General features: G+C 48.4%; 1 protein-coding gene across 1 annotated transcript; it reads left to right on the top strand.

Moving 5' to 3' along the window:
• Positions 1–3,383: 3,383 nt before the first annotated feature.
• LOC111163293 (group IID secretory phospholipase A2) lies at positions 3,384–9,092 on the top strand. The gene is made up of 4 exons (XM_022551859.2): positions 3,384–3,471; positions 6,580–6,724; positions 7,368–7,474; positions 8,916–9,092. The coding sequence occupies exons 1-4, from the start codon at positions 3,384–3,386 to the stop codon at positions 9,059–9,061; spliced, it is 486 nt and encodes a 161-aa protein (XP_022407567.1). The 3' UTR covers positions 9,062–9,092.
• The last annotated feature ends 17,961 nt before the right edge of the window (positions 9,093–27,053 follow it).

Here is a 27,053-nt window from a genome sequence, read left to right on the forward strand (position 1 = left end):
AATTTGCACTTCAGTGTCTGAGTCCTCTCCTGCTCCTTTCTGTCCACCACTTGGAGATATTGATGGACTGTGGCCTAATAGTATCACCAAGTGTTCTGCCCACTGTTTCCAGGAAAGTAAAACTACAGACTTGCTGGCAAGTCTCAGGAAATGACCAGTTCCGACTGCTATATGCTGCTGATGGAGCCAGAAGCAAGGGAGTTTCTAAATTCCTACGAATTTCAGAGAGAGGAAGAAGTTTAACAACGCTTCAGTCTTCTAATTCAGCAGTTTCACTTCTGGAAACCTACTTTACAGAAACCCCCTTTTAAAAATAGACAAAGATTTATTATCATAGTACCTTCTTTCCTTTTCCTTTTTTTTTTTTTTTGGCTATGCTGGGAGGCATGCAGGATCTTAGTTCCCCAACCAGGGATCAAACCAGTGCCCCCTGCGGAGTCTTAATCACTGGACCACCAAGGAATTCCCCATAGTATTTTCTATAACAATGAGCAATGGTGACCTAAGAGTCATAATAAGAAAAAAAAAAGCAATCAATAGAAACAGACCTAGAGACAATGCAAATGATAGAATTAGTAAATAAAGATGTTACGACAGTTGTTATAACTATATTCTATATGTTTAAGAAGATAGAGGAAAGCTTGAGCATGTTAATTAGAAACATAGAAGATATTTTTTTAAAAACCCAGGTCACATTTCTAGGGAGAAAAAAATACACTGAGATGATAGAGTGGATAGGATTAACAGCAGACTCCAAATGATTGGAACCAGAATGTTAATGAGATTGACCCCCAATTACCTCACCACCAACCAATCAGAAGAATGTCCATGAGCTGATCACACACCCCGCAACCCCCTCTCCCTCACCCTGTCTTTAAAAACCTTTCCCTGAAAGCCACCAGAGGAATTCAAGCCTTTTGAGCATTAGCGGCCTGGACTCCTTGCTTGGCACCCTGCAATAAACGATGCACTTTGGTTCATCACAGCCCGAGGTCAGTAGATTGGCTTTACTGTATGCTGGCAAGCAGACCCAAGTTTGGTTCAGTAACACTATCACTGCCCCATTTCACACATGAGGAAATGGAAGACGGAGCCGAGCAGCTTTCTCCCAGTGAAGCAGCTGGAACACTGGGGAGGCAGCCTGAGTTCGAATCCCACCTCTCGGCCTCTTCACCTCCACGTGATGCTACATAGCCCGTGTTGTGATCACCATAATGACATCGTCTCTGTGGGTGAGATTTGGTGCGGCGTGCTGTGTGCATGTGTTCTCTAAACCCCACAGCAATCAGAGGAGGGAGGGACTGTTGCCCCCACATTGTCCCCATTCTGCAAATGAGGAAGCCAAGGCTCATGAGGTCAGGTGATTTGCCCAGGGTCCCACAGCTGGTAAGAGAAGAAGCCAGAGTTTTAACACAGTCCCTTTGATCTCAAACTCAGCCTTTCAGCTGTACGCTGGGGCCTCTGGGAGTATCTGGGACAGCAGATTTTGAGAACATTTTGTAGCATCTATTCTGGAAGCAGCAGAGAGAGGTCCTGGCTACTTTTGCTCCTCCTGAAATGATACCAGCCTGGGGGAAGCTGGGGCTCTGGAGAGTAGTCCTATGTCCCATCAAGACCCCAGATCTAGAAGACTGTACAGTAAGGTCCCACATTGGTAAGAGTACCAGGGAATGACTACTGAGCACAAAGAGGGGAGGAGTGTCAAAGAATATGCCAGAGACATTTCATTTACTTGCTGCTTCATTATTGTGCATGCAGATTGCTTTCTCACATAGGAGATGATCAGTTGGTGACTGAGTCTAGGAACAAAGGAAAATTAGATTTAAAAGAGAGAGCGAAGAGGGCTGGGAGAGGGAGAGGGAGAATACCTAGCAGTGTCTCGCTTTTTTGGGTGGACTGATTAGCTAGCAGCAAAGAGGTCAGCCTATGCACTGTGTTCTTGAACAGCTATCTGACGGGCACGGAAGAAACCCAATTTCTGGTCTCATGGACTCTCCATCAAACCTTGGAAGGTTACCAGTGGAGCCTTGGTGGCAGACCATCCCTTTGTAATGCCATGTGTGTCATGCCATCAGCATCTCCACCCTAGTTGGGCTGGGTCCGCAACATTTGCCTCATTAGGATTCCCATTGTAATCTGGGGCAGACCTTCTGCAGGGTAAATAGTCAACACACGTCAATTGCCTTCAAATTGTGTGTGTGCTTTGACTCAGCAAGTTCACTTAAGGAGTAGATCCTATAGAAACAATTTTGGGCAGAAACTGAGATTTAACAACAAAGATTTCTTTCACTGTACCACTGTATGGTCTAAAAGAGTACGAAATTGACCTACATGCCCACGAACAGGGGATTTGTTAAATGAAGAGCATAGTCATATAATGGAATACAAGGCTGCCTTTCAAAACATTTCTGCAGGAGAATAGTTAACAACATAGAAATATGTTCAAGTTATTTTAGTAAATGAAAAGACAGACTACAAAGTACTACCTGTAACATTTTCCTAATTCGGTCAGGGAAAAGTGTGGAAAGATGTTTATAGCAATAGAACCAGAAGGACATACACCAAAGTATTAATAGTGGAAACAACTTAAGCTCCCATCAACGGGTGAAGGGATAAAGATGCCATGTATGTGAGTATATATGTACACAATGGGACATTATGCAGCCGTAAAAAGAAGGATATCCTGCCATTTGCAGCAATATGGATAGACCTTGAGGGCATTGTGATAAGTGAGACGTAAGACAGAGAAAGACAAATACTATATAATATCACTTATATGTGGAATTTAAAACAGCCAAACATATAAAAACAGAGAGTAAAATGGTGGTTACCAGGAAGTAGGGGATGGGGAGGGATAGGACCAAAGTTGTTTAAAGGTACAAACTTGCAACAAGTAGCAAGTAAGTCCTAGAGACAGTAGAGTGAATATAGACAACAATGTTGTGTTATAATCGCCAAACGTGCTGAGGGGCTAGATCTTAATTATGCCAACCACAAAAAGAAATTGTAATTATGTGACATGATAGAAGTGCTAATTATTGCTGCAATGACAACTCATATTATAATATATAATGTATCAATATGTTGTACGCCTTAAATTTGCACAATGTTGTATGTCAATTTTTTTTAAAAAATGAATGGTGATGAATGGATTCACAAGTGATTTTAAATTTCTTCTCATTGCTTATGTTTTCCAAATCTTCTATGCTGAACTTGTTTCTTCTGCGATCAAAAAGTTGAAAAAACCGATATTAGAAACAAAAATAATAAAATTCCTCATTGCCGGAAAAGAGGAAACAAAGAGTATGGGTGACCTCGTCCAGAGCTGGGAGGCATACGTGCAGGCTCCAGTAGGGCTGCATCTGATATAAAGAGCTGCCAGCATGGAAGGGGACTTCCAGCGGCTGCCTCCACCGCTCTGTGCTGGGATCATGCGACTTGCCTCGCTGTGCGTGCTGGCGGTGTTTGCTGGTAAGTGGGGACAGGACCCACAGCTGGGAAGGCAGGGAGGGAAGCAGAGATGCCCTATATCTCTTTCCTAAGCTGAGCTGTTGCTCTGATCCTCACTGCCCTGGCCTCGCAGTCCCCAACTCTTTGGCCCCCTGCAAGGAGCCATCAGTGGCTGTCAGTCCCCTGGAACAGTGGCTTCGGCCAGAGAGCCCTGGACCGCCAAGCTGTGTGGCATACGAAGGCGGGAAACTACAGAAACTGTGGTCCAGCTGAACTGATGCCTCTGGTACTTCAGACACAAATTATAGAAATGGATCTGCTCCCCTCTGTCCCTTTGACCAGATAATAGCAATCTCTTACCTATGTACAGCACTCTACATTTTTAGAACTCTTGCATGTTCATTATCTCCCTTGAACCTGGGAAGAGGGTTCTGTTGACCGTTGGGAGATGGGGCAGTTTCCATCTGATCTTTAGCAGATCAAATGTACAAATCTGGTTCCTAGCAAACTGGCGTTTTTGTTTCTTGAGCCATCTCAAAATATGTGATTTGAGAAAGGATTTGCATTTTTAAATGTGGTTTTGTGTTATTTTGGGGACTTCCAAATTCTCAGGAGGAACACATCTCCAAGGTTACAGTAAAAACCATTAGGAAAATTGCAATCAAGCTGCAGAAATTCATCTCTCAGATGCAAAGACGCAATACAGTATAGAGACAAAATACACAGATGAACCTGCATTCAGATGCTGGCCCATCACCTCCCAGTCGTATGACCTTGCCCAAGTCCCCCTACCCCTCTATATCCTCTTCTGTAAAGTGGGCACAATGGCACCCTTTACATTGGGTTGTTAGAAGGACTCTAATGAGAAAACGTTTACAAAGTGTTTAGCAAGTGTAAGTAATAGTGATGTTACCTCCTGCCACTGCCGCTAACCCTTGGGAGAAAGGGCTCCATCCCCCTCAGTAACAACTGAGGATGGAAAAAGCAACCCAGGCAGGTATTTCTGTCAAGCTAAGCCAGTGCCTGAAGCCCTCATGACCACAAGTTGAGCTCCTCAATTTCCCAGGGCTGGGTTGACCTCACTGTAAAATTATGGGAAATAAGACCACCCGAAAGCATTCTGAATCAAAGTTGAATTTATTGTTTGCCTGGCAAGGAACAGCTGCATCCTTCAGGTGTGAGTTTATTTGGGTGGCTTTTTCTAAGCTGAAATGGAAAGGGCTAGACTTAGGGGGGACAGAGATACAGCAAAAAGGCGAGATTCTGAATTCAGGTCCCTGGCTGGCCTCCAGGGTGGACGGTAACTCTCTTGGCAGTGGGCTGCTTTCTGGTGCCTTATCACCGAATCCGGAATTCCAGAGGGCCTGGGGTCATTCCTTAGGATGGTCAAAACTTAGCAAGGTTTCTCTTTAACACCCGTACATCTACAGCCACCGTGGCAAACAGCAGTGGCATTGTGGATTCCCACATGCTGGGGACACGACTTGCCTGCAAGTCCCTGACACCACCAGTCACTTTTACCTACAGCCCAAGGCAAGCACCCTGCTTGTGATCGAACCCTTGGTCTGCTGCATGAGTTCAGCCCAACCCCACCTCTTCCCATCCCAACCTTCCCCAATCTGGGGCTCATCCCTGGTTTACTACTTACTTCATTTGAGTGTAGTGCTTTCATTATAACATCATTTACTTGGCGGGGGGGGGGGGCTCCAAAACTAGGGTCACCTGAGGGGGCCTCCCCAGCCCAGTCTCCCTGAGACTCTGGGCTCCATCTGTGTCCTTGGATCATCTCCCCAGCTTGCACACAGGTACATTCCAGTCCCCTCTTACCTTGTCTGTTTCTCCCAAATTCTCCCCTGAATTCATTGACTTAATATATTTTATTTCTCCTAATTCAACGTAATGTATTCCTCTCTCCCAATAAAATAAATTCCCCTTATGATCAACTCTAACCAGCAGATATTATGACTGAAATGAAAAATATCCATGAAAGTCATTGATTTCGGGGCTTCCCTGGTGGCGCAGTGGTTGAGAGTCCGCCTGCCGATGCAGGGGACATGGGTTCGTGCCCCGGTCCGGGAAGATCCCACATGCCGCGGAGCGGCTGGGCCCGTGAGCCATGGCCGCTGAGGCTGCGTGTCCGGAGCCTGTGCTCCGCAACGGGAGAGGCCACAACAGTGAGAGGCCCGCGTACCGCAAAAAAAAAGAAAAAGAAAAGAAGATCATTGATTTCTAAATCACACTGCTTCCCACGAGAGCCATGCATGCTGTTTAATGTGTGGATTTCTCTACAGGCTGTGCTGGGGGTCTGGGGAGGTGGGGTGAGTGTAAGAGGAAGGGTGTCTTCCTATTATGGAATGTGAACTCAATGCCCAGAGACAGAGAACAGAACCAGACTGCCTTGGGTTTCAATCCTGGCTCTTCTATTTACCAACTACTATGACCTGGAGCAAGTTCCTGAGCCTCAGTGTGTTCATCTCTAAAATGAGGATTAAAAATAGTATTTATAGTACCAGTGTTGGTTTTTTAGTTTTCATAAATATACCACGATTATCTAAGAAGACAATAACATTAGAGGAAACTGAATGAGGATTATATAAGAACTCTCTGTATGATCTTGGCAACTTTTCCATACATCTAGAATACACCAGAAGAAAAAGGTTATTTATTTAAAAAAAAAAAAAGTGTTTATCTCATGGGATGGATGGAGTCAATACGTCACTAGATGAAAAGATGCATGGTAAGCACTCACCAACTATCATTATATTTTCAATAGCCTTAGTGTTAGTTGTCATTTTATTTTATTTATTTCATTTATTTATTTTTTTTGCGGTACGCGGGCCTCACACTGCCGTGGCCTCTCCCGTTGCGGAGCACAGGCTCCGGACGCGCAGGCTCAGCGGCCATGGCTCACGGGCCCAGCCGCTCCGCGGCATGTGTGATCTTCCCGGACCGGGGCACGAACCCGTGTCCCCTGCATCGGCAGGCGGACTCTCAACGACTGCACCACCAGGGAAGCCCTGTTGTCATTTTATTATCCAAGGTCATTGGTTTGATCCAGGTGCCAGGCCTGCAGCCCACTGGCCTCCACTTAGATTCATGTCCTCTCCTTGTGGCTGGGCTCCTTGACAGGTGTGATTCCAGCCCAGGGCGGGATACTGGACCTGAACAAGATGATCAGACGAGTGACGGGGAAGAGACCCATCTTCTCCTATTTTCTCTATGGCTGTCACTGCGGATTTGGTGGCAAAGGCCAACCCAAAGATGCCACAGACTGGTAACTCCTCCCAATCATGCCCTGCCCCTACCCAGGGACCCTCCCCTTTCCTCTCCATCCATTTATTCATTTGGTACTATGTGCTAGGAACTCCACTGAACTCCAATCCAGCCCCAGCCCTTCTGGAGGGTTCCCCAGAATCTCTAAAGGCCCCCTTGTACTCTCAACCCCAAACTAGTTAGAATACCCACACACTCCCCAGTGCCGTTGAACATTGTTTTTTAAAAATCTTACCTCTTTTTGCCATGATCACATTTGGTTTTCACAGTAACCCTAGGGATTAGCCAGAGGAGGGATGAGAGCCAGCCAGGCCCGGGGTCAGTTCCCTCATCCACCACTTACAGGCTGTGTGATCTTGGGCAAGTGGCTTGACCTCCCAGAGTCTCAGTTTCTTCATCTGTGAAATGGGGATAATGCAAGCACCTCCATCATAGGGTGGTCAAAAAGCTTAAGAGAGAATTCATAGATAGCACAGGTGCCTGATACACAGGAAACAATAAGAGTTAGCTAGAAAGAAGACTAGACCCTGCAGGCCTTGACTCTTCCAAGATAGGCACACGATTTCTGCTCTGGGGCAGGGGCAGCCAGAGACCCGAGCTGGCCAAGGACTCATCACCACCACCCCCGTGTCCTCTCCCTCCAGGTGCTGCCACATCCATGACTGCTGCTACCATCACCTGAAGCACCACAAATGCAATATTCACTTGGATCGCTACAGCTACAAGTTTTCCCAGGGGACCATCCAGTGCTGTGAGTGCCCAGGCCTCAGGGTTGGAGCTGGAGGCCGAGGAAGAGAGTTCTAGCCTGCATTGCCTTAATGTGCTGTGTGACAACGCACAAGCTACTCAACCTCTGTGTTTTTCTCATGTGTCCAGTGGCAGTAGCTGGGCTGTGGAGGAGAGGCAGGAATGGGGGTAGGAGTATGGGGAGGTCCAATCGGGGCTTTGACCCCTTGTGGATCTGGAAGGCTGGCAGACCCCAGCTTAGATCCCTGACCCACCATTGACCAGCTGTGTGACCTTGAACACATTGCTTAACTTCTCTGAACCTCCTCTGGAAACTCAGGAAGATAACAGTATTCTACTCCATAAAGTCAGTTCAAGAACTAAAATAAGAGCAGACATAATGGGCCCTGCAGATGCATGCTCGATAAATTACACAGGCTATCGACGTTACTCTTGATTTTTTCATCATCATTTGTCCTCAGAGCAGCCCAGCCAGGAAGCAGCACCACCCTGGTGATCTCTATTTTACAAACAAGGAAACTGAGACTAGAGTGAACTGTTTGCTCAGGGTGACACAGATGTAAATGACGAAGCCTGGGCTGTAACCCAGGTCACCTGGCCCCTGGGTCCATGCACAGAGAAAGGTGGCAGGTCCCAGGGCTGGGAGTTGAATGGGCTCATTAGCTGTCACTGTTAATTGAGAACTTAACAATAAAAACAGTAATAGTCAACATTTACTGACCACTTACTATGTGCTGAGGGCTTTGCCTTCTTGCTTTAATATTTTATATATACACGTATATATACACATACCTATTCTTTTTCAGATACTTTTCCCTTATAGGTTATTCAAAATATTGAGTGCAGCTGCCAGTGCTATACAGTAGGTCCAGGTCTTCTTACCCCCATTTTACAGATCACGAAACTGAAGCACCCTGGTCCTTTCCCCAGAGGCTTTGTGCATGCTGTTCCACCTGCCTGGAACAGTCCCCTCCTCCACCCTGACTTTCGGGAATGGGGGCAAACCCTTCCGATCTCAGCTCAAATGGCTCTTGACACTGAGTCAGATCCCACCCATTTCCCATCTCGTAGCCCCTGCATTGTTCCTCACTCCCGGGTAGCACAGTTGCTGGCACTCATTTCTGTGGTTCTCTGATATCTGACCTCCCCAGGGGAGTGTGAAGCTCACGTGTCCATTCTGTTCAGTCCTTTCCCCCCAGGGCCTGCCACAGGATAGGTGCTCAACTGTTTTCTGAAGGGATGAATAAACAAAGGAGCAATGGCACACAGGGAGGCCATGGCCCGCGCCCAAGGTCACAGAGCTAGAGTCAGAGGAGCTGGCAAGGGTACCAAAAGCCATGCAAGGGCTGAGCTGCCGTCAGCGTCTCCCTCCAGGGGTCCTGAGCCACCCCTGCCCCGGCTGGGGAAGGGATAGATGCTAAGTGCCCTCCTCCTCCACCCTGCAGCTGACAAGGGGAGCTGGTGTGAGCAGCAGCTGTGCACCTGTGACGAGGAGCTGGCGCTCTGCCTGCAGCGGAACCTGGACACCTACAAGAACCACCTGCGTTACTACTGGCGGCCCAGCTGCAAGGGCCAGACCCCCACGTGCTAGGAGGAGCCCCCTGCACCGTGCCACGCCCCCTACCCCGCTCCTGGCTTCTTGAGCTCCGGAAGTCCTGCAGGACCACTGCCACCCCCCCGGGATCTAACCCCTGAACCAGCCTGGCTTCTTTAAAACACTCCCTGGAAGAGGGAGGGTCTTGGCCTTCCCCCACCCCCCCACCTTGCCTCTTGGACCTTCTAAATCTTCCCAGCCAAGGCAGCAGCTGTCTCCCCTGAGGGTGGAATGGGGTCTTAGGAAAAGCCAAGGCCAGGGAGCCCCCACGGATGGTGTTTAGGCCAAAGCAGCGGGCGTTGGGCGTGGGGTCTGGGGGCGAGGTGCGGCAGATTCTCCCTCTACTGCCGCTCCAGGCACCCCCCTCCCCAGGTACCCCCCCACCAGTCCAATGCACCGTCCAAGCTGCCACTGGAGTGACCTCGCTAAAGGGTGATATTGATCTTTCTGTCTGCATGACTCTACTTCTTAAAACCCCAAGGTCCTCCACCACCCAGGATAGGGGCGGAGTTTGGGACCTGCACTGTCTGGCACTGTGTCCCTCTCCCTTGGAAGCTTGGGGATCCTTGCGGGCATGGCCTATGTCTGTCTTGGACTCAGTTGCATCCCTGGTGCCCAAAGCAGTGCCCAGAACCCAGAAGGGACTCCGTAAATACTTTTTGAGGGAAGGGCTTGTCAACTTAAAAAAAAAAAACACAACATGAGAGTTGCGAGTTAAGTTTTATTTGGGGCAAAATGAGGACTATAGCCTGGGAGACATCACCTCAGATAGCTCTGAGAAACTGCTCCAAAGAGGTAGGGGGGAAGATCAGTATATATGTGATTTTGGTGAAGGGGGAGCACAGGCCATCGAGCACATTTTTTTGCAGAAGTTTGCTGCTAGTCTCGTGAAGGTTATGGCCAGTCCCGAGGAACAGAAATCACCGTGAAGGATTTTAGTGCTTTTCTAGATTTGAGGAGATGCAAGTATTGGGCTCATAAAATCAGCTCCTGAAAATATCTAACTATCTAAAGGCCTGTTCCGCCAGTTTTCCCAGAGCACAGAGGGCCTCATTCCTGCTCTCCACCCTGAGCTCCTTTCAGGGGGTGTTGAAGGTCAGAGGCTGCAGCAGCTCATCACTGAGTCCTCGTAGAGGTAGTTGGCAAGTGCCAGTGGCAAGTGCCAATTTGCTGTTGACAGGCTGGACCAAGCAGCCCACTCCCTTTGCTCCAGGCACCTGGTCCACAGGCCATGTGTCCTCCAGGCACCCGTTCCTCTCCCGCTGCCAGGTGTTTGCTCAGCCTGGACTTCTACAGCGATGCTCCACTGTCCTGCCGTCTCCAGGTGGCTAAGCCCACGCTAGGCTCCTTGGGGTCCAAGGGCAACTTCCTACAGGAGTCTTCCCTGGCTGATTCCTCCCCAGTCCTAAGGGCTCACTCCCGCCTTTGAGCTCCCACAGCACTTTATGGGTCTACAACTTGCCAAGCTCTCGCTTGAGTGGCCTATGATGGTCCAGACTGCTCAGACCTCCCTGGACCAGACTGGAGCTCCCGGAAGATGGAGGCCACATCAGTTTCATCTTTGTTTCCTCTGCTGCCCCACGTAATAGGTGCTCAATCAATGCTTTGAGATCAAGGGAGCCCATAATGGAGAGATGGTGGTGGGGGCGGGTGGTGTTCGTGCCAGCTAAGCCAGGTGTTGGCTGCCACGTGCTCACATCGGCCTCCTTCTCTTGAGGATTGCCCTTGGCTGCTGGGAGCTACCGTGCCCATCGCCCACCCCACCCCGCCCACCTCTAACCAATGAGTTGGGAGAATAATACCATGTAGGGCATAACTGCCCCCCGCCTCGTGCAGGACCGTCTGGGTCACACGCTGTGTGCCCCAGTGATCCTCGTGGGGTCAGGCTAGATGTCTTGCTTTGTCCCCTGGCCTATCCTGTTTTCCTTGTCCTCCTACAGGTTTCTCCTGAGACCACTCCCTCAATAAATCATTCACTTGCACAAGAATTCCCATCTCAGGCTTGGCTTTTAGGGAAACTAACTTTGGATGGATGGATGGATAACATTTTCATATAAGGAGCCACAATCTGTCATTCATATGTGATTAGTGGTATTTCCAGCTACGTGGCTGGGGCACCTGGAGCCACCCACACCCTCCTGCCCATAACACACATCTGTGAAACAGCTGACCGAGGGGTTTTCCTTCCATGTGAAGCTCAGTGGCTCATGCTAGAGAGCGTAATAGGAATAAAGAACTACGGGTGCTGGGTTCGAATTCCAGGGAATTCCCTGGCGGTCCAGTGGTTAGGACTCCACTCTCTCACTGCCAAGGGCCCGGGTTTGATCCCTGGTCAGGGAGCTAAGATCCGCAAGCTGCGCCCTGCAGCCAAAAAAAAAAAAAAAAAAATTCCATTATACCACTGGCCAGCCAGGTGACCTTATATGAGAAATCTAGGTTTCCTCGTGTGTGAAGTATAGATGGAAATACTAAAAAGAAAAGAAGATGAGGCTAATGTATTAAACAAGATTAATGCATGTTAAGCCTTAGCACAGTGCCTGGCCCATAGTAATCCCTCTTTTAAAATTAACTGTGTTATTGCTGTTGTTGTTGTTGTCATTATGCAGAGGTCAGATCTGAATGAATGAAACAGGAGGAGAATGAAACAGGAGGAGAAAATAGTTAATCAGTGTTGCCCTCTTTCCACCCAATTCCTCTCTCCTTTCTGCATGAAAGCTGTGTATGTTAGATGATGATACACGAGGTCCATTTATTCAAGACACACAGTCAAGAGCTGGCGACCCTACTTGCCCATCAGAGGTCCCCTGTGCTAGGCTCTGTGGCTTTGTGACAATATCAGTGTTGGCAGATACGGACATTATTATCCCCATTTTATAGCTGAGCAACCTGAGGCTCAGAATGGGAACAGGAACCTCCACAGGTCCCACAACCAACAAAAGGCAGAGCCAGGATGCCACCCCAAACTCTTCCCCCCTGCTCCCTGGCACCCCCTCCCATTTGTACCAATCAGGAAGCTTCCATCCAAAAACTGTGACTCGATGGGTTTCAACAATGAGGGCACTTATCACCTCACATGACAAGACATCCAGGAGGAAGGTGGCTCTTCAGTGGCTTGATGATGTCATCAGCACCGGTTTCTTTCCTGGTCTCGACTGGCCACCCTCACTGTGCTGGCTTTGTCCCCTGGGTGGCTCCCCTTCCCGCTCCAAGATGGCAGCCATCATTCAGCCCTCAAGCCAAGGCAGGATAACATCCAGAGGAGAAAGTGTTGTCTGTTCTGTGTCTCTCTTTAGTAAGCCCTACCACCACCACCCAGCAGACCTCTGGCTCAGGACTGGCCACGTTAAACCGTGGTGGCCCCAGACCACCATGGAATCTCCATGACTGGTTTAGATTCCTCAGGATTTATTTACTCTTGAGAAGGGACAAGGTCAATGTCCCTGAGGGGAGGAGAACTGCCAGAATCAGGGCTGTTGGGGTTACTGATGGGATTGGTGTTGGACAGGCAAGTCCAGGGCTGGGTCAGGAGGAGGACTCTGCCTGGAGAACCCTCTGTGAGCCAAGCACCTTAGTGTTGGTGCCTGCCCATCACATAGTAGGTGATCAATAGATTGTTGAATGAATAAATGAATGAATGAATCCCAGGTTGGTAAAGACATAGGACTTTGGACCATGAGGTGGGATGGGCAGGTGGGGTCTCAGGGTAGCCAGGACAGAGTCCCCAAAGTAAGGGGAGAACCTCCTGCCCTGTGAGTTCTCATTCTGGGCCAATTTCCAGCTACTGGAATTGGATAAGAGGCACAAAGGAAGGGGAAGCTCACAGGCAGCTTCTGTCCCCACCTCGTGTCTCACATACCCCAGGATGAAGGAAGCAGATGGAAGGACACAGACGCCATGCTTCCTCTTTCCTCCAGAGTCAGGCTCGGAAAAGGCAGGAGCTGGGAGGGGCGGACAATGAACCCCTGACACTGAACACCTGTGGCGTCCACTCACGCGGTCCTCTTAACTCACTCGGAACACTGGAATTGTCACCTGCATTTTCCAGCTGCAGAAACTGAAACTCGAGGATGAGTCACTTGCTGACAAATGGCAGGGCTGGTATTCGAACCCGGGTCTCTTTGGCTCCAGGGCCATGTCTCACCCTACCTCCCACACTCTTTATTGGAACAGTTGCTGACTCAGCCCTCCGTGACCCTCAGAGGGGAGCAGCTACCCCCAGGGACAAGGAAGCGAGGTTGGGGTATGGCAAGGAGGGATCCTGGAGGAAGGTATGGTGAGTAATAATCGTATTGACAATAACAGTTGCTCTCAGTTCGAGCCCTCACATTTGGAGCACTTTATCCTGCACTAATCCCCTTCCCACCATGGGCTGGTCCTCTGTTCACCTGGATGTCGGGTTCCACCTCCATAGGGCAGGAGCCCAGCCCAGGGCAGTGATGGGCCGACGACTTCTCCAGGTCTCTGCCAGTTTTTCCTGCTGGATCTTGCTCCTTCCTTCTTTGCTGGGCTGTGCAGGTGGGGCTGGGGCCCCTGTCCCTGCTCCCCCGCTTGAGGGGGGATGAGGGTGTTCCCACCTGGGGTCCTTGACATCCTTGCTAAAGTCAGCCCGAGAGCTGACCTGACCCCGGGCCAGCTGGATGACCCAGAATCAGGACCTGCTGTCTCTCTCCCTCTCATTTTTTCACTTAAAATAAAGGAGAGATTTTAAGACAGTTTGTGAAAACTCGAAGCAGGTCAGAGAAGGCGGTGCGGGGGATGCCTCTCTGTTCCCTCTGCTGTAGGTTCCTGGCCAAGCCGTGCCCACCTTGGGGCTTCTGGAAGGCACTTTCCCGAGCTCTTTGCAAAACTGTCCCCTTCTGTCACCTCGAGCTCAGCTGATGGTCACTCCCTCAGACAAAGCCCCCCCCCCACCCACCCTGCCAACCTGAAGCCACCACCTCCCCGCCCTTACTAGCTCCCTGTCTCCTGCCTTATCTTCACTTTCTGATGGTTTTCCTCATCACTTACTCATCCACTTGTCTATATCACCCCAGAGCTCCACTAAAACGTAAACACGACAAACTCAGGGAGGGACCACCACCTCACCAGCACCCAGAATGATCCAGAATGACGCCAGAGACACGTGAAATAGCTGCTGAACGAATGAGGATTGATAGGGAAACTTACCCTGTTTCTCTCAACTGGCTACTTCCCCGCCGTGTGACCTCGGGCTAGTGGTTTTACTCCTCTGACCCTCACTTTGTGATCAATCAAATGGGGGTGACAACACCTACCTCAAGACTGTTTATGATTCCCACGAAAGGGAATCTTTGACCAAATCTTCATCTCTTTCCCGATGAGCGCTTCCAGTTGGTGAGAAGGTTGAGACAGAGTGAAAGGGGTGGGTGCCCAGATTGGAAAGGGGGCGTGTTTTATCACCTCCCTGCTTCCTCCCTCGGGCTATCAGAAATCAGCCACCCATCCTCTGCCAAGAACACTCCCCTACTCCCAGAAGGCCATAGAAGTGAGGTCAAAGGTCATTCTCCAGGTGGGCCGCTTCATCTGGAGCCCCTTCCAGGGGCGGGGCTGGGCCGGGGCCAGCAGAAGCTAAGGCTGTCCCCTCCTGTTGAGGATCCAGCCCTGAGATGAAGTCTGCCTGTGCTCCTGGTTCTGCTATAGCAGATTGCCCCTCCCAGGCCCCAAACACCCCAGGTCTGGGAACCACAGTGTAGAAGAAAAAACTCGGCTGTGGTAGCTCCTGGCTTCCCGAAAGGGAGATGGGAAAATGCCATTTTCTGGATTTCCCTGCGCTAAGAACCTTACATACGTTTTCTCATTTACACCTTATTATGCATGGCCCCGCCTCACTGTACAGATGAGAAAACAGGCTCTGACAAGTTAAATATCTTGCCAGAGGTGACTCGCTCAGCAGGAAGTGGCAGAGGCCGGGGGCGGGAAGTAAAGCCATCCTGGCGCCGCCTTCTCCAGCCCAGATGGGGCACTACTTAAGGCAGTGTGTTTCTAAATCATTATGGCGGACAAGAATCCCCTGGGGGCTTGCTTAAAATGCCTCACACTCAGAGGATCTGATTTTGTAGGTCTGGGGCGGGGCCCAGAGACCCGCATTTTTTTACAAGTGCTCCTGGAGATTCTGATGCATCTGGATGAGAATCACACTCCCCCTCTCCTCTCTCAGTGGGTCTCCATGACCCTCACATTCCCTATGCTTGGCACCTAGAGCAGGCGGAGTCCATCCCCATGGCCAACCCGAGGGCTGACCAGCCCATTAATACCAAGGTTGTTCCTCCTGGGCCTGCCCAGCTCACTGGACTGAAAGATTGGAGACCCACATTTCAGCTCAGACTCTGTGTAAACCCCGTTCTATGGGCCTCCACTGCATCACCTGTCAGACAGGAGGGGGTAGAGAACGGACGTGTGCACATGGCCTTTCACACATTCCCCAGCCTTTCACACATCCCTTTCCTGGTGTTTGGTTTAATATTTCATTTTTACTCTATTTTTTTCAGGTTTCTTGGCCACACCATGCAGCTTGTTGGATCTTAGTTCCCTGACCAGGGATTGAACCCACGCCCTCAGCGGTGAAAGCGCAGAGTCCTAACCACTTTCCCTACTTTATTATTTTTTTAAAGCTTTCTTAATCTAAATAAATTTATTTAAGAAGGGGACTTACAGCACCCTGGCAAAGGGAAAACTAGCATCAATTGTCATAAACAGAAGGTGACCATGAAAATAAAACTCTTTTTTTTTAAATTGGAGTATAATTGCTTTATAATGTTGTGTTAGTTTCTGCTGTACAATTAAGTGAATCAGCCACATGTATACATATATCCCCTCCCTCTTTTGGACCTCCCTCCCCCCTGCATCCCACCCATTTAGGTCATCACAGAGCACCGGGCTGAGCTCCCTGTGCTATATAGCAGGTTCCCACTAGCTATCTATTTTACACATAGTAGCGTATTTATGTCAAACCTAATCTCCCAGTTCATCCCACCCACCCCTTCCCCACTGCCGCCATGTCCACATGTCTTTTCTCTACATCTGGGTCTCTATTCCTGTCCTGCAAATAGGTTCATCTGTACTATTTTTCTAGATTCCACATACATGCGTTAGTATGCGATATTGGTTTTTCTCCTTCTGACGTACTTCACTCTGTATGACAGATTTAGACAGACAAGATGCACAGCCAATAGTTGTTGGGTGAAAGAGCAAGCACTTGAGAGGAGCTGAGGACACCCAGCCTCCAAGCTGAGACCACCTTCGCCTTGATGTTGTCTGAAGGATTGGAAAGGAACCAGAAGGGAAAGAGTGAGGCACCCTGTGAGCCAGTGTTATGTGTCCTCTCCTCTGGGAAGCCCCACAACGGGGGAAATGCCGGGCCGGGTGATGCTGTAGAAGGTCCTGGAAATGAAGGATGAGGAACATGGGGTCTGCTCCTGGAAAGCCCAAGCATGGCAAGGGAAGGGGGCAGGGAAGGAGTACTGTGCTGGGAGACAAAAGACCTGTTAAGCCTGATTTTCTCACTCCTCCACTGCATGGCCTTGAAAGTGATCAGAATATGCCACCCAAAATGTGCCACTTTAGCATAAAATTATTTTGAGCTGAAGGCAACTGAGAATTAACAGATGCATGAAGAGTTCTTTTTCCTCCTATTACCTGCCTAAAAGCAGATAAAAATTTCCCTTTGAGGAAGGTGCCCTCTGCCCACCACCCTTGAACTAGGGAGAGAAATGCAACTTTGATCATCAAAGACGGGGAGTCAGCTCCAAGATGAGTTTGCATAAGCAGACTTTACTAAAATAGCTCTTACCTTCCATTTTCCCCCCATATATTTCCAGGTTATTTCCCTACAATTTATTGTCCCTTGAAATCTAAACCCTCTTTCCTTTGCAAAAAAGGTAGATGAGTCCCTGAGTCTAACCACTCCTTTGAGTTTCACTTCTTTTCTGTGAACTCCTGTGCATGTAAATATTAATAAATATCACGTGCCTTTTCCCCTATTTATCTGTCTTTTCTTAGTTTAATTTGCAGGCCCCCAGGCACTAAACCTAAGAGGGGAGAGGAAAAGCTTTTCCTCACCAACACTGGTCTGCAATTCCCCATTGACACCAAAGTGACCAAGGTGAAAAAGCTCACGTTAAAAGGAAAAATAAAACAAGAAGCACAGCTGTATGTTCATCTTGACTGTATTGGGGAAATGTGCCACCTGAAAGGTTGGCAGGAGAAATGCTCTAACATAGTAGTCAAAAGTGTGTGTTCAGGGTCCTGAAACTGAGCACGATCCTGTGGGGATCCTGGGCACCGAAGCTTTTCTGTATCCTCCGTTCCTTGTTTGTAGGGAACAGACTCCAGCCTCCATGACCTTCCCTGAGTCCCAAAGGGCAGATTCAAACAGTTGCTAACCAGGGAAGGGAGGGGACGCAGACAAGAGAGGGGCAGCCAAGAAACAATAGTGCAGCCTCGGGGCAGGGCCCTGGTTCCACCTCAAGGGATACATATAACAATACCTTTAAGCTCTTTATAGAACCAAACCCCCAACAAATGAAAGAGGTCAGCATTCTTCATTCCAGAGAAGACCACCTGAGTCCAGATTAAAGGAACCAGAGAAGCTCATCAAGAAATTACCTGAGACCAGATGAAAGGAGTGCAGGCTCTACACACACCTTAGTCTTACCAGCAGCCCCGCCCTTGAAGTATTGCTATAAAACTCCTCAACAAATCCTCCCAGGATGGGACACACAGTTTTCGAGGGCAGGAGCCTGCTGTGTCCCCCTTTGCCTGGCAAAGGAATAAACAATTCTTTTCTGGTTCACCCAAAACTCTGTCTCTGAGATTTGATTCGGCACCTGTGCACAGAGGCCAAGTTTTTGGCAACAGTCCCACACACAAGGGTCTCCTGACTCCTGGGCATGGGATTTTGTCATTGAACCTCTCTGAGCCTCAGTTTCTTTATCTATAAAACGGGAATTATATTACTGTCTTTACAAGGTATTGTGAAGAATGCATGACAGACCTCCGGAAAGCACTGAGCACCCAGTCTGGCAGGTAGAGACTGGCCTGTGAAACGCAGAGCAGCTGTTGTTGTGACGGTTGTGATCGTGGTTGAATGAATGCTATCAGCCACAACAACAGCATCAGCTTTCTGACATTTCCTTGTTTCTTTCCTCCCCCACAGGGCTCGTCCTCCCGCAGGCCAGCTTTTTAGAGCTCTATGGCCGGATCAAGCAGGCCACGGGGAAGTGGGCTCTCCTCAGCTGCTCACCCATGGCTGTGTGGAATAAGAATGCTGCCTGCCATACCAGTAAACAAAGGATGTCGCAGTCATCAGCGATTGCAGCCAACCCCAAGGGTGCAGCTTGAGGGAACTCAGAATGTGAAAACACAGGATACTGGTCCCAGATAGCTGAGGCGCATATCAAAGGAATGATTTCAGTGAGCTCAGGCTCTTGCATCTTCCCATATAGAAAAGGGCTAAATTCCTTAACTTGAGATATCTAGTTTTCTTTTATTAACAGTACCTGTTAATAAATAATAGTCACTTTATTGAAAAACTCCTATATATCCTAGCTCCTCCTTTGCCTCTTAGGAGCAGTTTTCTCAGGGTTACATGAGATGCTGCCTCCTGGGCTTGAAGTCCTAAGAATGTCTGCCGAATAAAACATAACTCTCAGCTTTTAGGTTGCGCACTTTTTTTCAGTCGACAGCAGTCACTGTGGCTTGGGGGACCAGGGGCAGCCTATGGATGATACCAACAGGTAACTCTCCTGTCTGGGGACAGCAGGCAGGCTGGCTGAGGTCTACACTGAAAACTTGCCTGAGCATCATTTGAGCAAGGGGCAGCCACATCGATTCAGCACACCTTTCCTGGGCAAAGAGGGCAGGCTCTGGGGTTCATACCCTTTTGCCCTGTTTACCAGCTGTGCTTCCTGGGGCAAGCTCCTTGACCTCTCTGTGCCTAAATCTCTTCACACACAGGATGGGGGCATTCACAGTACTTCCCCCATGTGTGAATGTGAGGGTTCCGTGGAACCATGGTGAAGCACACTTCAGACACCGTCTACACTGGGCTCTGCTCCATTGTGTCAGGCACCAGACAAGGCAGCGGGATTCATAAAGTAGTCCCAGTCAGTCCTCAAGAGATCACCATTCCCATGAGGCGCTCTAACATTGCTACAGGGAACCAGCTTGGGTTGGGGAGACTGCCCCAAACTTCAGGGTCCGAGAACCTGGTTCAAGTGCCACTAACTTGGGTGTGACCTTAAGCAAGACACTTTTCTCTCTGTCTCTCGGTTTCCCACCCAGTAAAATGGGATGTTTAGAGGCTATATTGGATCATGGATTTGAAAATATTTTGAAAAGTATAAAATATTAAAAGGTCTGGGGTGCAGAGCAAGATAAATATTATATGATATCTCTTACATGTAGAATCTAAAAAAATAGTACAAATGAACTTATTAACAAAACAGAAACAGACTCACAGACATAGACAACAAACTATGGTTATCAAAGGGGAAGGGGAGAGGGGTAAATTTGGAGTATGGGATGAACAGATACACACTACCATATATAAAATAGATAACAAGGACCTACTGCATAGCACAGGGAACTATATTCAATACAGTGTAGTAACCTATAATGGAAATGAATTTAAAAATGTATATATATAACTGAATCACTTTTCTGTATACCTGAAAATAACACAATATTGTAAATCAACTATACTTCAATTAAAAAAAGAAGGTCTGGAGTGTTCTACATAGAAAGGGAGTCTGCACACTATTTACAATTGCCAAGACATGGAAGCAACCTAAATGCCCGTGGACAGCCATGGGCATTTATTCCTTTTCAGCCATAAAAAGGAACGAAATTGGGTCATTTGTAGAGACGTGGATGGACCTAGAGATTGTCATACAGAGTGAAGTAAGTCAGAAAGAGAAAAACAAATATTGTATATTAACACATATATGTGGAATCTAGAAAAATGGTACAGATGGACCAGTTTGCAAGGCAGAAATAGAGACACAGACGTAGAGAACAAATATATGGACACCAAGGGGGGGAAAGGGTGGGTGGGATGAATCAGGAAATTGGGATTGACCTATATACACTAATATGTATAAAATAGATAACTAGTAAGAGCCTGCTGTATAGCACAGGGAACTCCACTGTACAGTAGAAACAAACACAACATTGTAAAATAAGTATACTGCAATAAAAATAAAAGATTTCATTTGGTGCTTGGTTTGGGGAAGGCTAGAGTGTCAAAAATGTAAAAAGCCTTAGATCTTTTTAAAAGTGAGAAATCTCATTCTCTTAAATAATCTAGGATAAAATAAAAGTTAACATAAACTACAGGAAATTATTCTGATAAGGCAAAATTTTGGTTCCTAGGCAGATTACCTTTTACAATCTCATTAAGAGCAGGCCAATATTCCAAGAAATCGTTGTCATTTTAGCAGAGACAAAACCAAAGTCTAATTTTGCATCAGTGTACTTTTTTTTTTTTTTTTACGGTACGCGGGTCTCTCACTGTTGTGGCCTCTTCCGTTGCGGAGCGCAGGCTCCAGATGCGCAGGCTCAGCGGCCATGGCTCACGGGCCCAGCCACTCCGCGGCATGTGAGACCCTCCCGGACCGGGGCACGAACCTGTGTCCCCTGCATCGGCAGGCGGACTCTCAACCACTGCACCACCAGGGAAGCCCGCATCAGTGTACTTTTGATATCAAAGTTTATTTTTTTAAAAAACTTTATAAATAAATCAATTCAGTCTTACCCACTTGACCACATATAAAAATCCATGTTCTGCAAACCTACAACTTTCTACATCCATTTAGGTTTGTCCTTTTTTTTCTCTCTCTCTCTTTCTCATTCTGGAACAACCAGTCATCTTACTTTAAGACAAAATTACTCTCTTTTTTCTTGAGAAAAACACAGCCATCATACCTTGCATATTTTTCCTTATCAAAAACATATCCTAATTTCCTTGCATACATTGTTCCCCTTACTATTTTTAGTAGTTTTATTGTCATATTTTGATTATAATTTTTAGCCGCTAGTAACCTTTATTTTACAGAGAAAACTACAAAGTTTTCTCTGAGAAATAGTGATCTGTCATATACCAGCATTCTGTAGCAGACTAGCCAGTTTTACACATACATGTCACAATTTCTAGAGACGTTTCTTTACAAGTGGCTCCCAACTTACAGCTGTTCAACTTATGACCTTTTTGTTTTACAATGTTGCTAATGCCGTACGCATTCAATAGAAACCATACTTTGAATTTTGATATTTTCCTGGACTAGTGATATATAGTATGATGCTCCCTCGTGATGCTGGGCAGTGGCTGCCACTGCCACTCCCAGTCAACACCATGATCATGAAGGTAAACAATCAATACACTTACAACCAAGTTGGTGGAGCATATTGTCAGCAGGGGGTTAAGGGAGTTTTCAGTCGACTGAGAAGCTCCCATGTTCTTAATTATCAATGCCTGTAGACTTATAAACAGAGATAACTAGGGCTCCAGCCCAGCTTCTGTGTGCCTAGGGCTCCAATGCAGCTTCTGGAATATACTCAGAACCTTAGGAACCAAAATCTGTCCTTACTGTGCTTCAGTGAACGTTTGTCTGGAGCACTGTTTCAGGAGTCAGATTCGTCAATGGGTCCCCAATCAATGAGTCAGGAGTGAAGACAAAGGCTTCAAAGAGACCCACTTAGGGTCCTGGGTGAGAAGTCTGGGGGCCCATTGATGAATCTGATCGTATCTGAGTCTCCAGCACTTAACTGTTAAAGAAAACCAGAGCTGGACAGTAGTCATAGCAGGAAAAGCAGATTTTTAACCAAGAATGATTTCAGTAGAGGAAAAGAGACTTCATATAGAACTGGGGTCAAGTCCAAACACAGCATGGACAAGTGGGGATTGACAGCCAAGGAGCAGGGTGGGGGTCAGTGGATGGAAAATTACTAAGACGAGAGAGACATCATGCGTAAAGAGGGGATACTTGCTGAAGGCCGCCCAGGATGACCAGACATTACCTGCGGATGGTGGGGATTGGAAATCTGATCAGATATTCAGGGTAGGGGATTCTCGGTAAACTGACTTATGATTCTTGCTTTGGAGGACAATGTCCGAGGACAGGGTCCCGACCGAGAGGAGCCTAACTCAAGTTTGGTCAAAGAAAGTCCCTGTCAGTAACAAAGTTCCAACTTTAAAAGGCAGAGATGTAACACGTTTGAAGAGAATGTTCTACCGTAAAATGAACAATTTTTTTAAATAATTTTTTAATTAAAAGAGAAAGTTATAAAACATACACACATTTGGGGGACAAAGACAGTGACACATAATTCTGTTTTCATTAGGAGAACACGTCTTTACCCTGGGGGCACTGTTGTAAATTTAGAAATGTACAAAATCAGGACCAGGACAACAGCTTGTCCCGGCCTCTGTGGTCGACATCAGGCTATCCCCATGGATACATGTGAGTACATAAGGTAAGCTTTGCTCATCTTTTCTGACCTATACAACCTCCCAGCGTCCCCATACCTGACCACTGTCTGCTTCACCCTGGAGCCGGTTTATAAATACAGATTTCTGGTCCCCAAACCAGAAGTGCTGATTCAGCTTGAGGAGTTGTATTTTTAACCACAGGTGATTCTGAGACAGCCCTTCTACCCGTCAGTCCCTAGGGCAGCCTTAGAAGGCATTGGGTTCCACCTGTGCAGAGCTTTCTTCTCCCCACTAGGACGAAATGCTTAACCCTTTCTATCGCCATAGAGACCGTACATGACACTGGGAAATTGTGGTCTCTGAGCTGGAGTCACCAGGCCCCCCTGTATTGGTAGGTGGGGCTGAGTGACCTCTTCATGGCCTGAGAGTGCGTGACCCGGGTCCTTTATGCGCAGTGTCCGTGCTCTTTGCTTGCCCTGGTGGAGGGAGATGGAGTAGAATCTGTAGGGAGGCTGCTGGCCCATGGCATTAAATGGTGCCTCCTTAAATGATAGCCTCCTGGTTTAACTCCAAACTCCTTCATCAGGCATCCCATCCTCATCACGTGTGGAGTGCTTGTCTATTGCTTGTCTGTCTCCTTCCCTAGACCGAGCTTCTCGAGAGAGAGGGAGAGAGATTTATATGTTGTTGTTGTCGAATCTCTGTGTCCCCGGGGCCCAGCCAGGCCCAGCACAAGCAAGTGTTCCATAAATGTGCACTGAAGAACTAATGACTTGTCCTCTATGGGGACCCAACAGAGGAACGATGCCCTGTGCTGGGGAAGCTGGGACAGGTGTCACCTGGAAGCAGCATTTAGGCTGGGCCTTGGTGGATGGGAGGGACGGGGAGACAAATGTTCCAGGCTCAGAAACGCACAGCCCCTGGATTGGCTGTAGGACCGCTTGTCCCAGGCCCAGTCTGGGTCTCCCCACAGCTGCTGCCTCTCACCCACAGCTGCGGCTACTCCTTCCGGAGAGCTCAGCGGCGCTCCCCCAAATGGGACCACTACAACCACTGCATCACCAGTTGCCACATCCAATGTGGTAAGGGCTTCACGGGGCAGCCTGGGAAGACGAGGAGAAGACCACCTTCTGCCCTGGACACCAACCTTGGCCCCTAGGGCTTGTGTTTGGGGTCAAAACTCTTGGGCTTGGGTTTAATGGTACTCTCCCATGACAAGGGCCATTTATTGAGTGCCTACTGTCTGCCAGGCACTGCAGTGGGTAATTTATGTGCATCATATCATCAAATATTCCCAACAACCTAGCGAGGAAGGTGTTATTAGTCATTTGACAGCTGAGGCTTAGGGAATGAACTCACAGCCCAGAAGGCATGTGGCGAGGAAATCCGCAGAGCTACAATATGAGTCCCTCTCGGATCCCAAAGCCCTCACACACTAGCTCCCCATGACTGAAACTCAGTGGCTTGGATCTCTGTTTTCCAATCAGGTACCACACACCTCTGCTTATGTCCTGTTCCTTTGCTGGGTAGTTATGGAATATTTAGGGACTGATGCTATCACAGGCTTGGAGATCCACAGTCAAAAGCCTAGTCCGAATCTAATATTTGAAGAGAAGCGTGAGGGAGTCAGGCATCGAGCCCCATGGGAGACTTTATGGGGTTTCGTATAATTAAGGCTAAGACATGGAAGCCACTTAGATGTTTGCAACTTCAGAGCCAGGCGGGCCCTGAGAGGTCATGTGAACAAGGGTTTCTCAAATCCTTTTGATGGCAACCCGCACAATGTAATAAAATTGACACCCGGACCCAGTCAACCCACATATACACTCCCAGGATAGAAACACAGTTTGCTGAAGCAGCACTTTATGACTTGTGCTATATCGGCACAAGCGTGCACACACACATGCATGCACACAAGCGTACGCACGCGTGCACAAGCCAGGAGCAGCCCTCTAAACTCATGTCACGATCCACTAATGGAGCAGGGCTACAGTGAAAATTCTCTCTCAGACCTGCGCCTGTGGGAAAGCTGAGGTCAGGCAGGGTAAGGGGCCTGCCTAAGGATACCCAGGACGTGTGCAAAGCCAGACTAGAATCTGGTGTCTAGTTCCCAATACTTCTAGTTATCCAAAATACTGACTAATAGAATGTTAACCCGGGTGAGCGTGTAGGAGGTATTTGGATGCTTTGGGGTTCAGAATCCCTACAGCCAGACAGGGTCATACTGTTCTTCTTGGAGGGCTCAGAAGCTCAGTGCCTCTGAGTCACTTCTGTGTCCATCAGGTTTCACTGATCCATGGGAGTCTCGGTGGCCGGGCACCCCCCAAACCCGATTTTCTGTATTGAGTTCCTAATTCTGACTCTGGGCTGTGGTTTCTGAGAAGACGTAGATGTGACCCCTGCTCTCTGGGCGTCTGTGATCTAAGGCAGCACTGATGGAAGCAAATGAGGCAGCAATGTGCAGGCGGTCTGACTCATGGACATTTACCAGGCGCCCCCTCTGTGCCAGGTCCTGTAGCAAGCAAGGTAGGGAGTGCTGAAAGCAATGAGGCATGGGCCCTGCCCCTGTGAGCTCAGCCTCTGGATTTGCACAGTCTTAGGTTCAAACCCTCACTCTGCCCTTCTCTGGTTGCATGGCCAAGATTACATGCTTAGCCTCAATTTACTCATCCATTAAATGGGATAATCACCCCCACCTGTTGGGTTGTTTGAGAGGATCAAATGAGATAACCTCTATGAAAGTCCCTGACACATAGTAGGCAATCAGTAAGTGGTAGCTTTTACTATTATTACTGATAAGAAGAGGATGCAATTCACAGTTATAGACAGGGAATGAACATTCCAGAAGGGAAGAAACAGCATGAGCGGAGGCAGAGTGGAAAGCATAGGGCAAGATTCGAGGAACAGATGTTTTTGGAAGTAGGGAGTAATCGGGAGAGCAAACTGGAAGCACACTACAGCCATAGGCGGAAAGACCATTAAGTGTCAAACTGAAGAATTTGGCAATAAGGAGCCATTGAAGGCCTTGGAGGGAGGGAATGGTGTAATTGGAGCGCATGATAGAATAGATGGATAGAGGACACTTGATTGATAGTAGGAAACCCTGCCAGGAGTTCACTTATCCTATAGTTGTGGCTTTCGGAAATTAGCAGGAAATGCAATTCTGTCACCATTCTGGGAGGCTTCCAGGAGGTGGCAGGGTTTCTAAGGTTCCCGAAGGAGGCTCTTGCCACTTGGGTGGGATGGGTTGGGTCTCTCTGATTGGCTAACCGGAGGTGAGCACTCCGGTTTCCCTGCTGGGCTGGTACAGGTCCCAGGAGCAAGTGTCAGAAGCCGATCTGCAGGGGTGACCAGAAGCTGCCCTTGTGTCAACTGCAGCCAGCCTCTGGACACATCCAACGGCTGGAACCTCATTTTCAAGAGCAAGCCATGCAGGAAGTCCATGTTCCCCTAGTGGATATTAGGACACTGAGTTATCTTCCCCCATCCCCCCGGCCCTCTGAGGATACCACCTAGCATGGCTGTCTAATAAAGTGCCCATCCCCTCGTCCAGGGCAGGTCCAGACCAGGGAGATATCAATGACTGGGAGGCCAAAGGTTGAGCCCAGCGCTGGTCCAGACTGCTCCACCAAGGAGGTAAAATGCCACAACCACTATATTTTTGGCCCAACTTTTCAGTTCTCTCTGCTCCCACACTGGTCTGTGAACTCCTTGAGGGTAGGGACTGTGTCTCATTCATTCATTCATTTGTTCATTCAGTCACTTATTCATTCAGCAAACACTTGTTGAGCACCTGCCATGTGGCAAGCACGCTGTTAGGCACTCGGAATCCCGCTGTTATCAACCAGGGTTTGGTCAGAGTGGCAGAACTACTAAGAGGTACCTAGATATAAAATGAGGGATTTTTTTTTTTTTTTTTTGCGGTACATGGGCCTCTCACTGTTGTGGCCTCTCCTGTTGCGGAGCACAGGCTCCAGACACTCAGGCTCAGCGGCCATGGCCCACGGGCCCAGCCGCTCTGCGGCATGTGGGATCTTCCCGGACCGGGGCACGAGCCCATGTCCCCTGCATCGGCAGGCGGACTCTCAACCACTGCGCCACCAGGGAAGCCCAAAATGAGGGATTTTAATAGGGATTTGTCTTTCTGTGATGCTGGGAGCCCATGAAACAGTCTGTGAGAGGCTATTCCCTTTTGTGCTGTTGCTGGCTGCCTGAAATCTTACAGCCCAAGTGGCAGGGCAAACTGGAACAGCAAGGATAGGTGGAGCCCAAGAGGAAAGCCTAGAACACCCTTCTGCATCTCACCACCTCCAAGGCTTCACCCAGAGAAGATAAAGCAGGCGATCTGGCAGGACCCAGAGTTGCTGCAGCCCTGGCTTCTTCGCCACACCAACACAGTGAGCCCAGCAGATAAAGGACAACGTGCATTAGCCGCAAATGCATCCCATGCCGGGCTCCGACTTTCTGATTGTACAAATCAAGTGACGTCTAGTCCACCTCTGCTTCCAAATCTCAGGCCAAACATCTCTTAAGAGACCCATGCTA

This window comes from Delphinapterus leucas, chromosome 1 (genome assembly GCF_059928025.1).
Source record: "Delphinapterus leucas isolate spDelLeu-1000000601 "Yukka" chromosome 1, BTC_Dleu_Yukka2, whole genome shotgun sequence".
In the NCBI taxonomy this organism is placed as follows: Eukaryota; Metazoa; Chordata; class Mammalia; order Artiodactyla; family Monodontidae; genus Delphinapterus; species Delphinapterus leucas.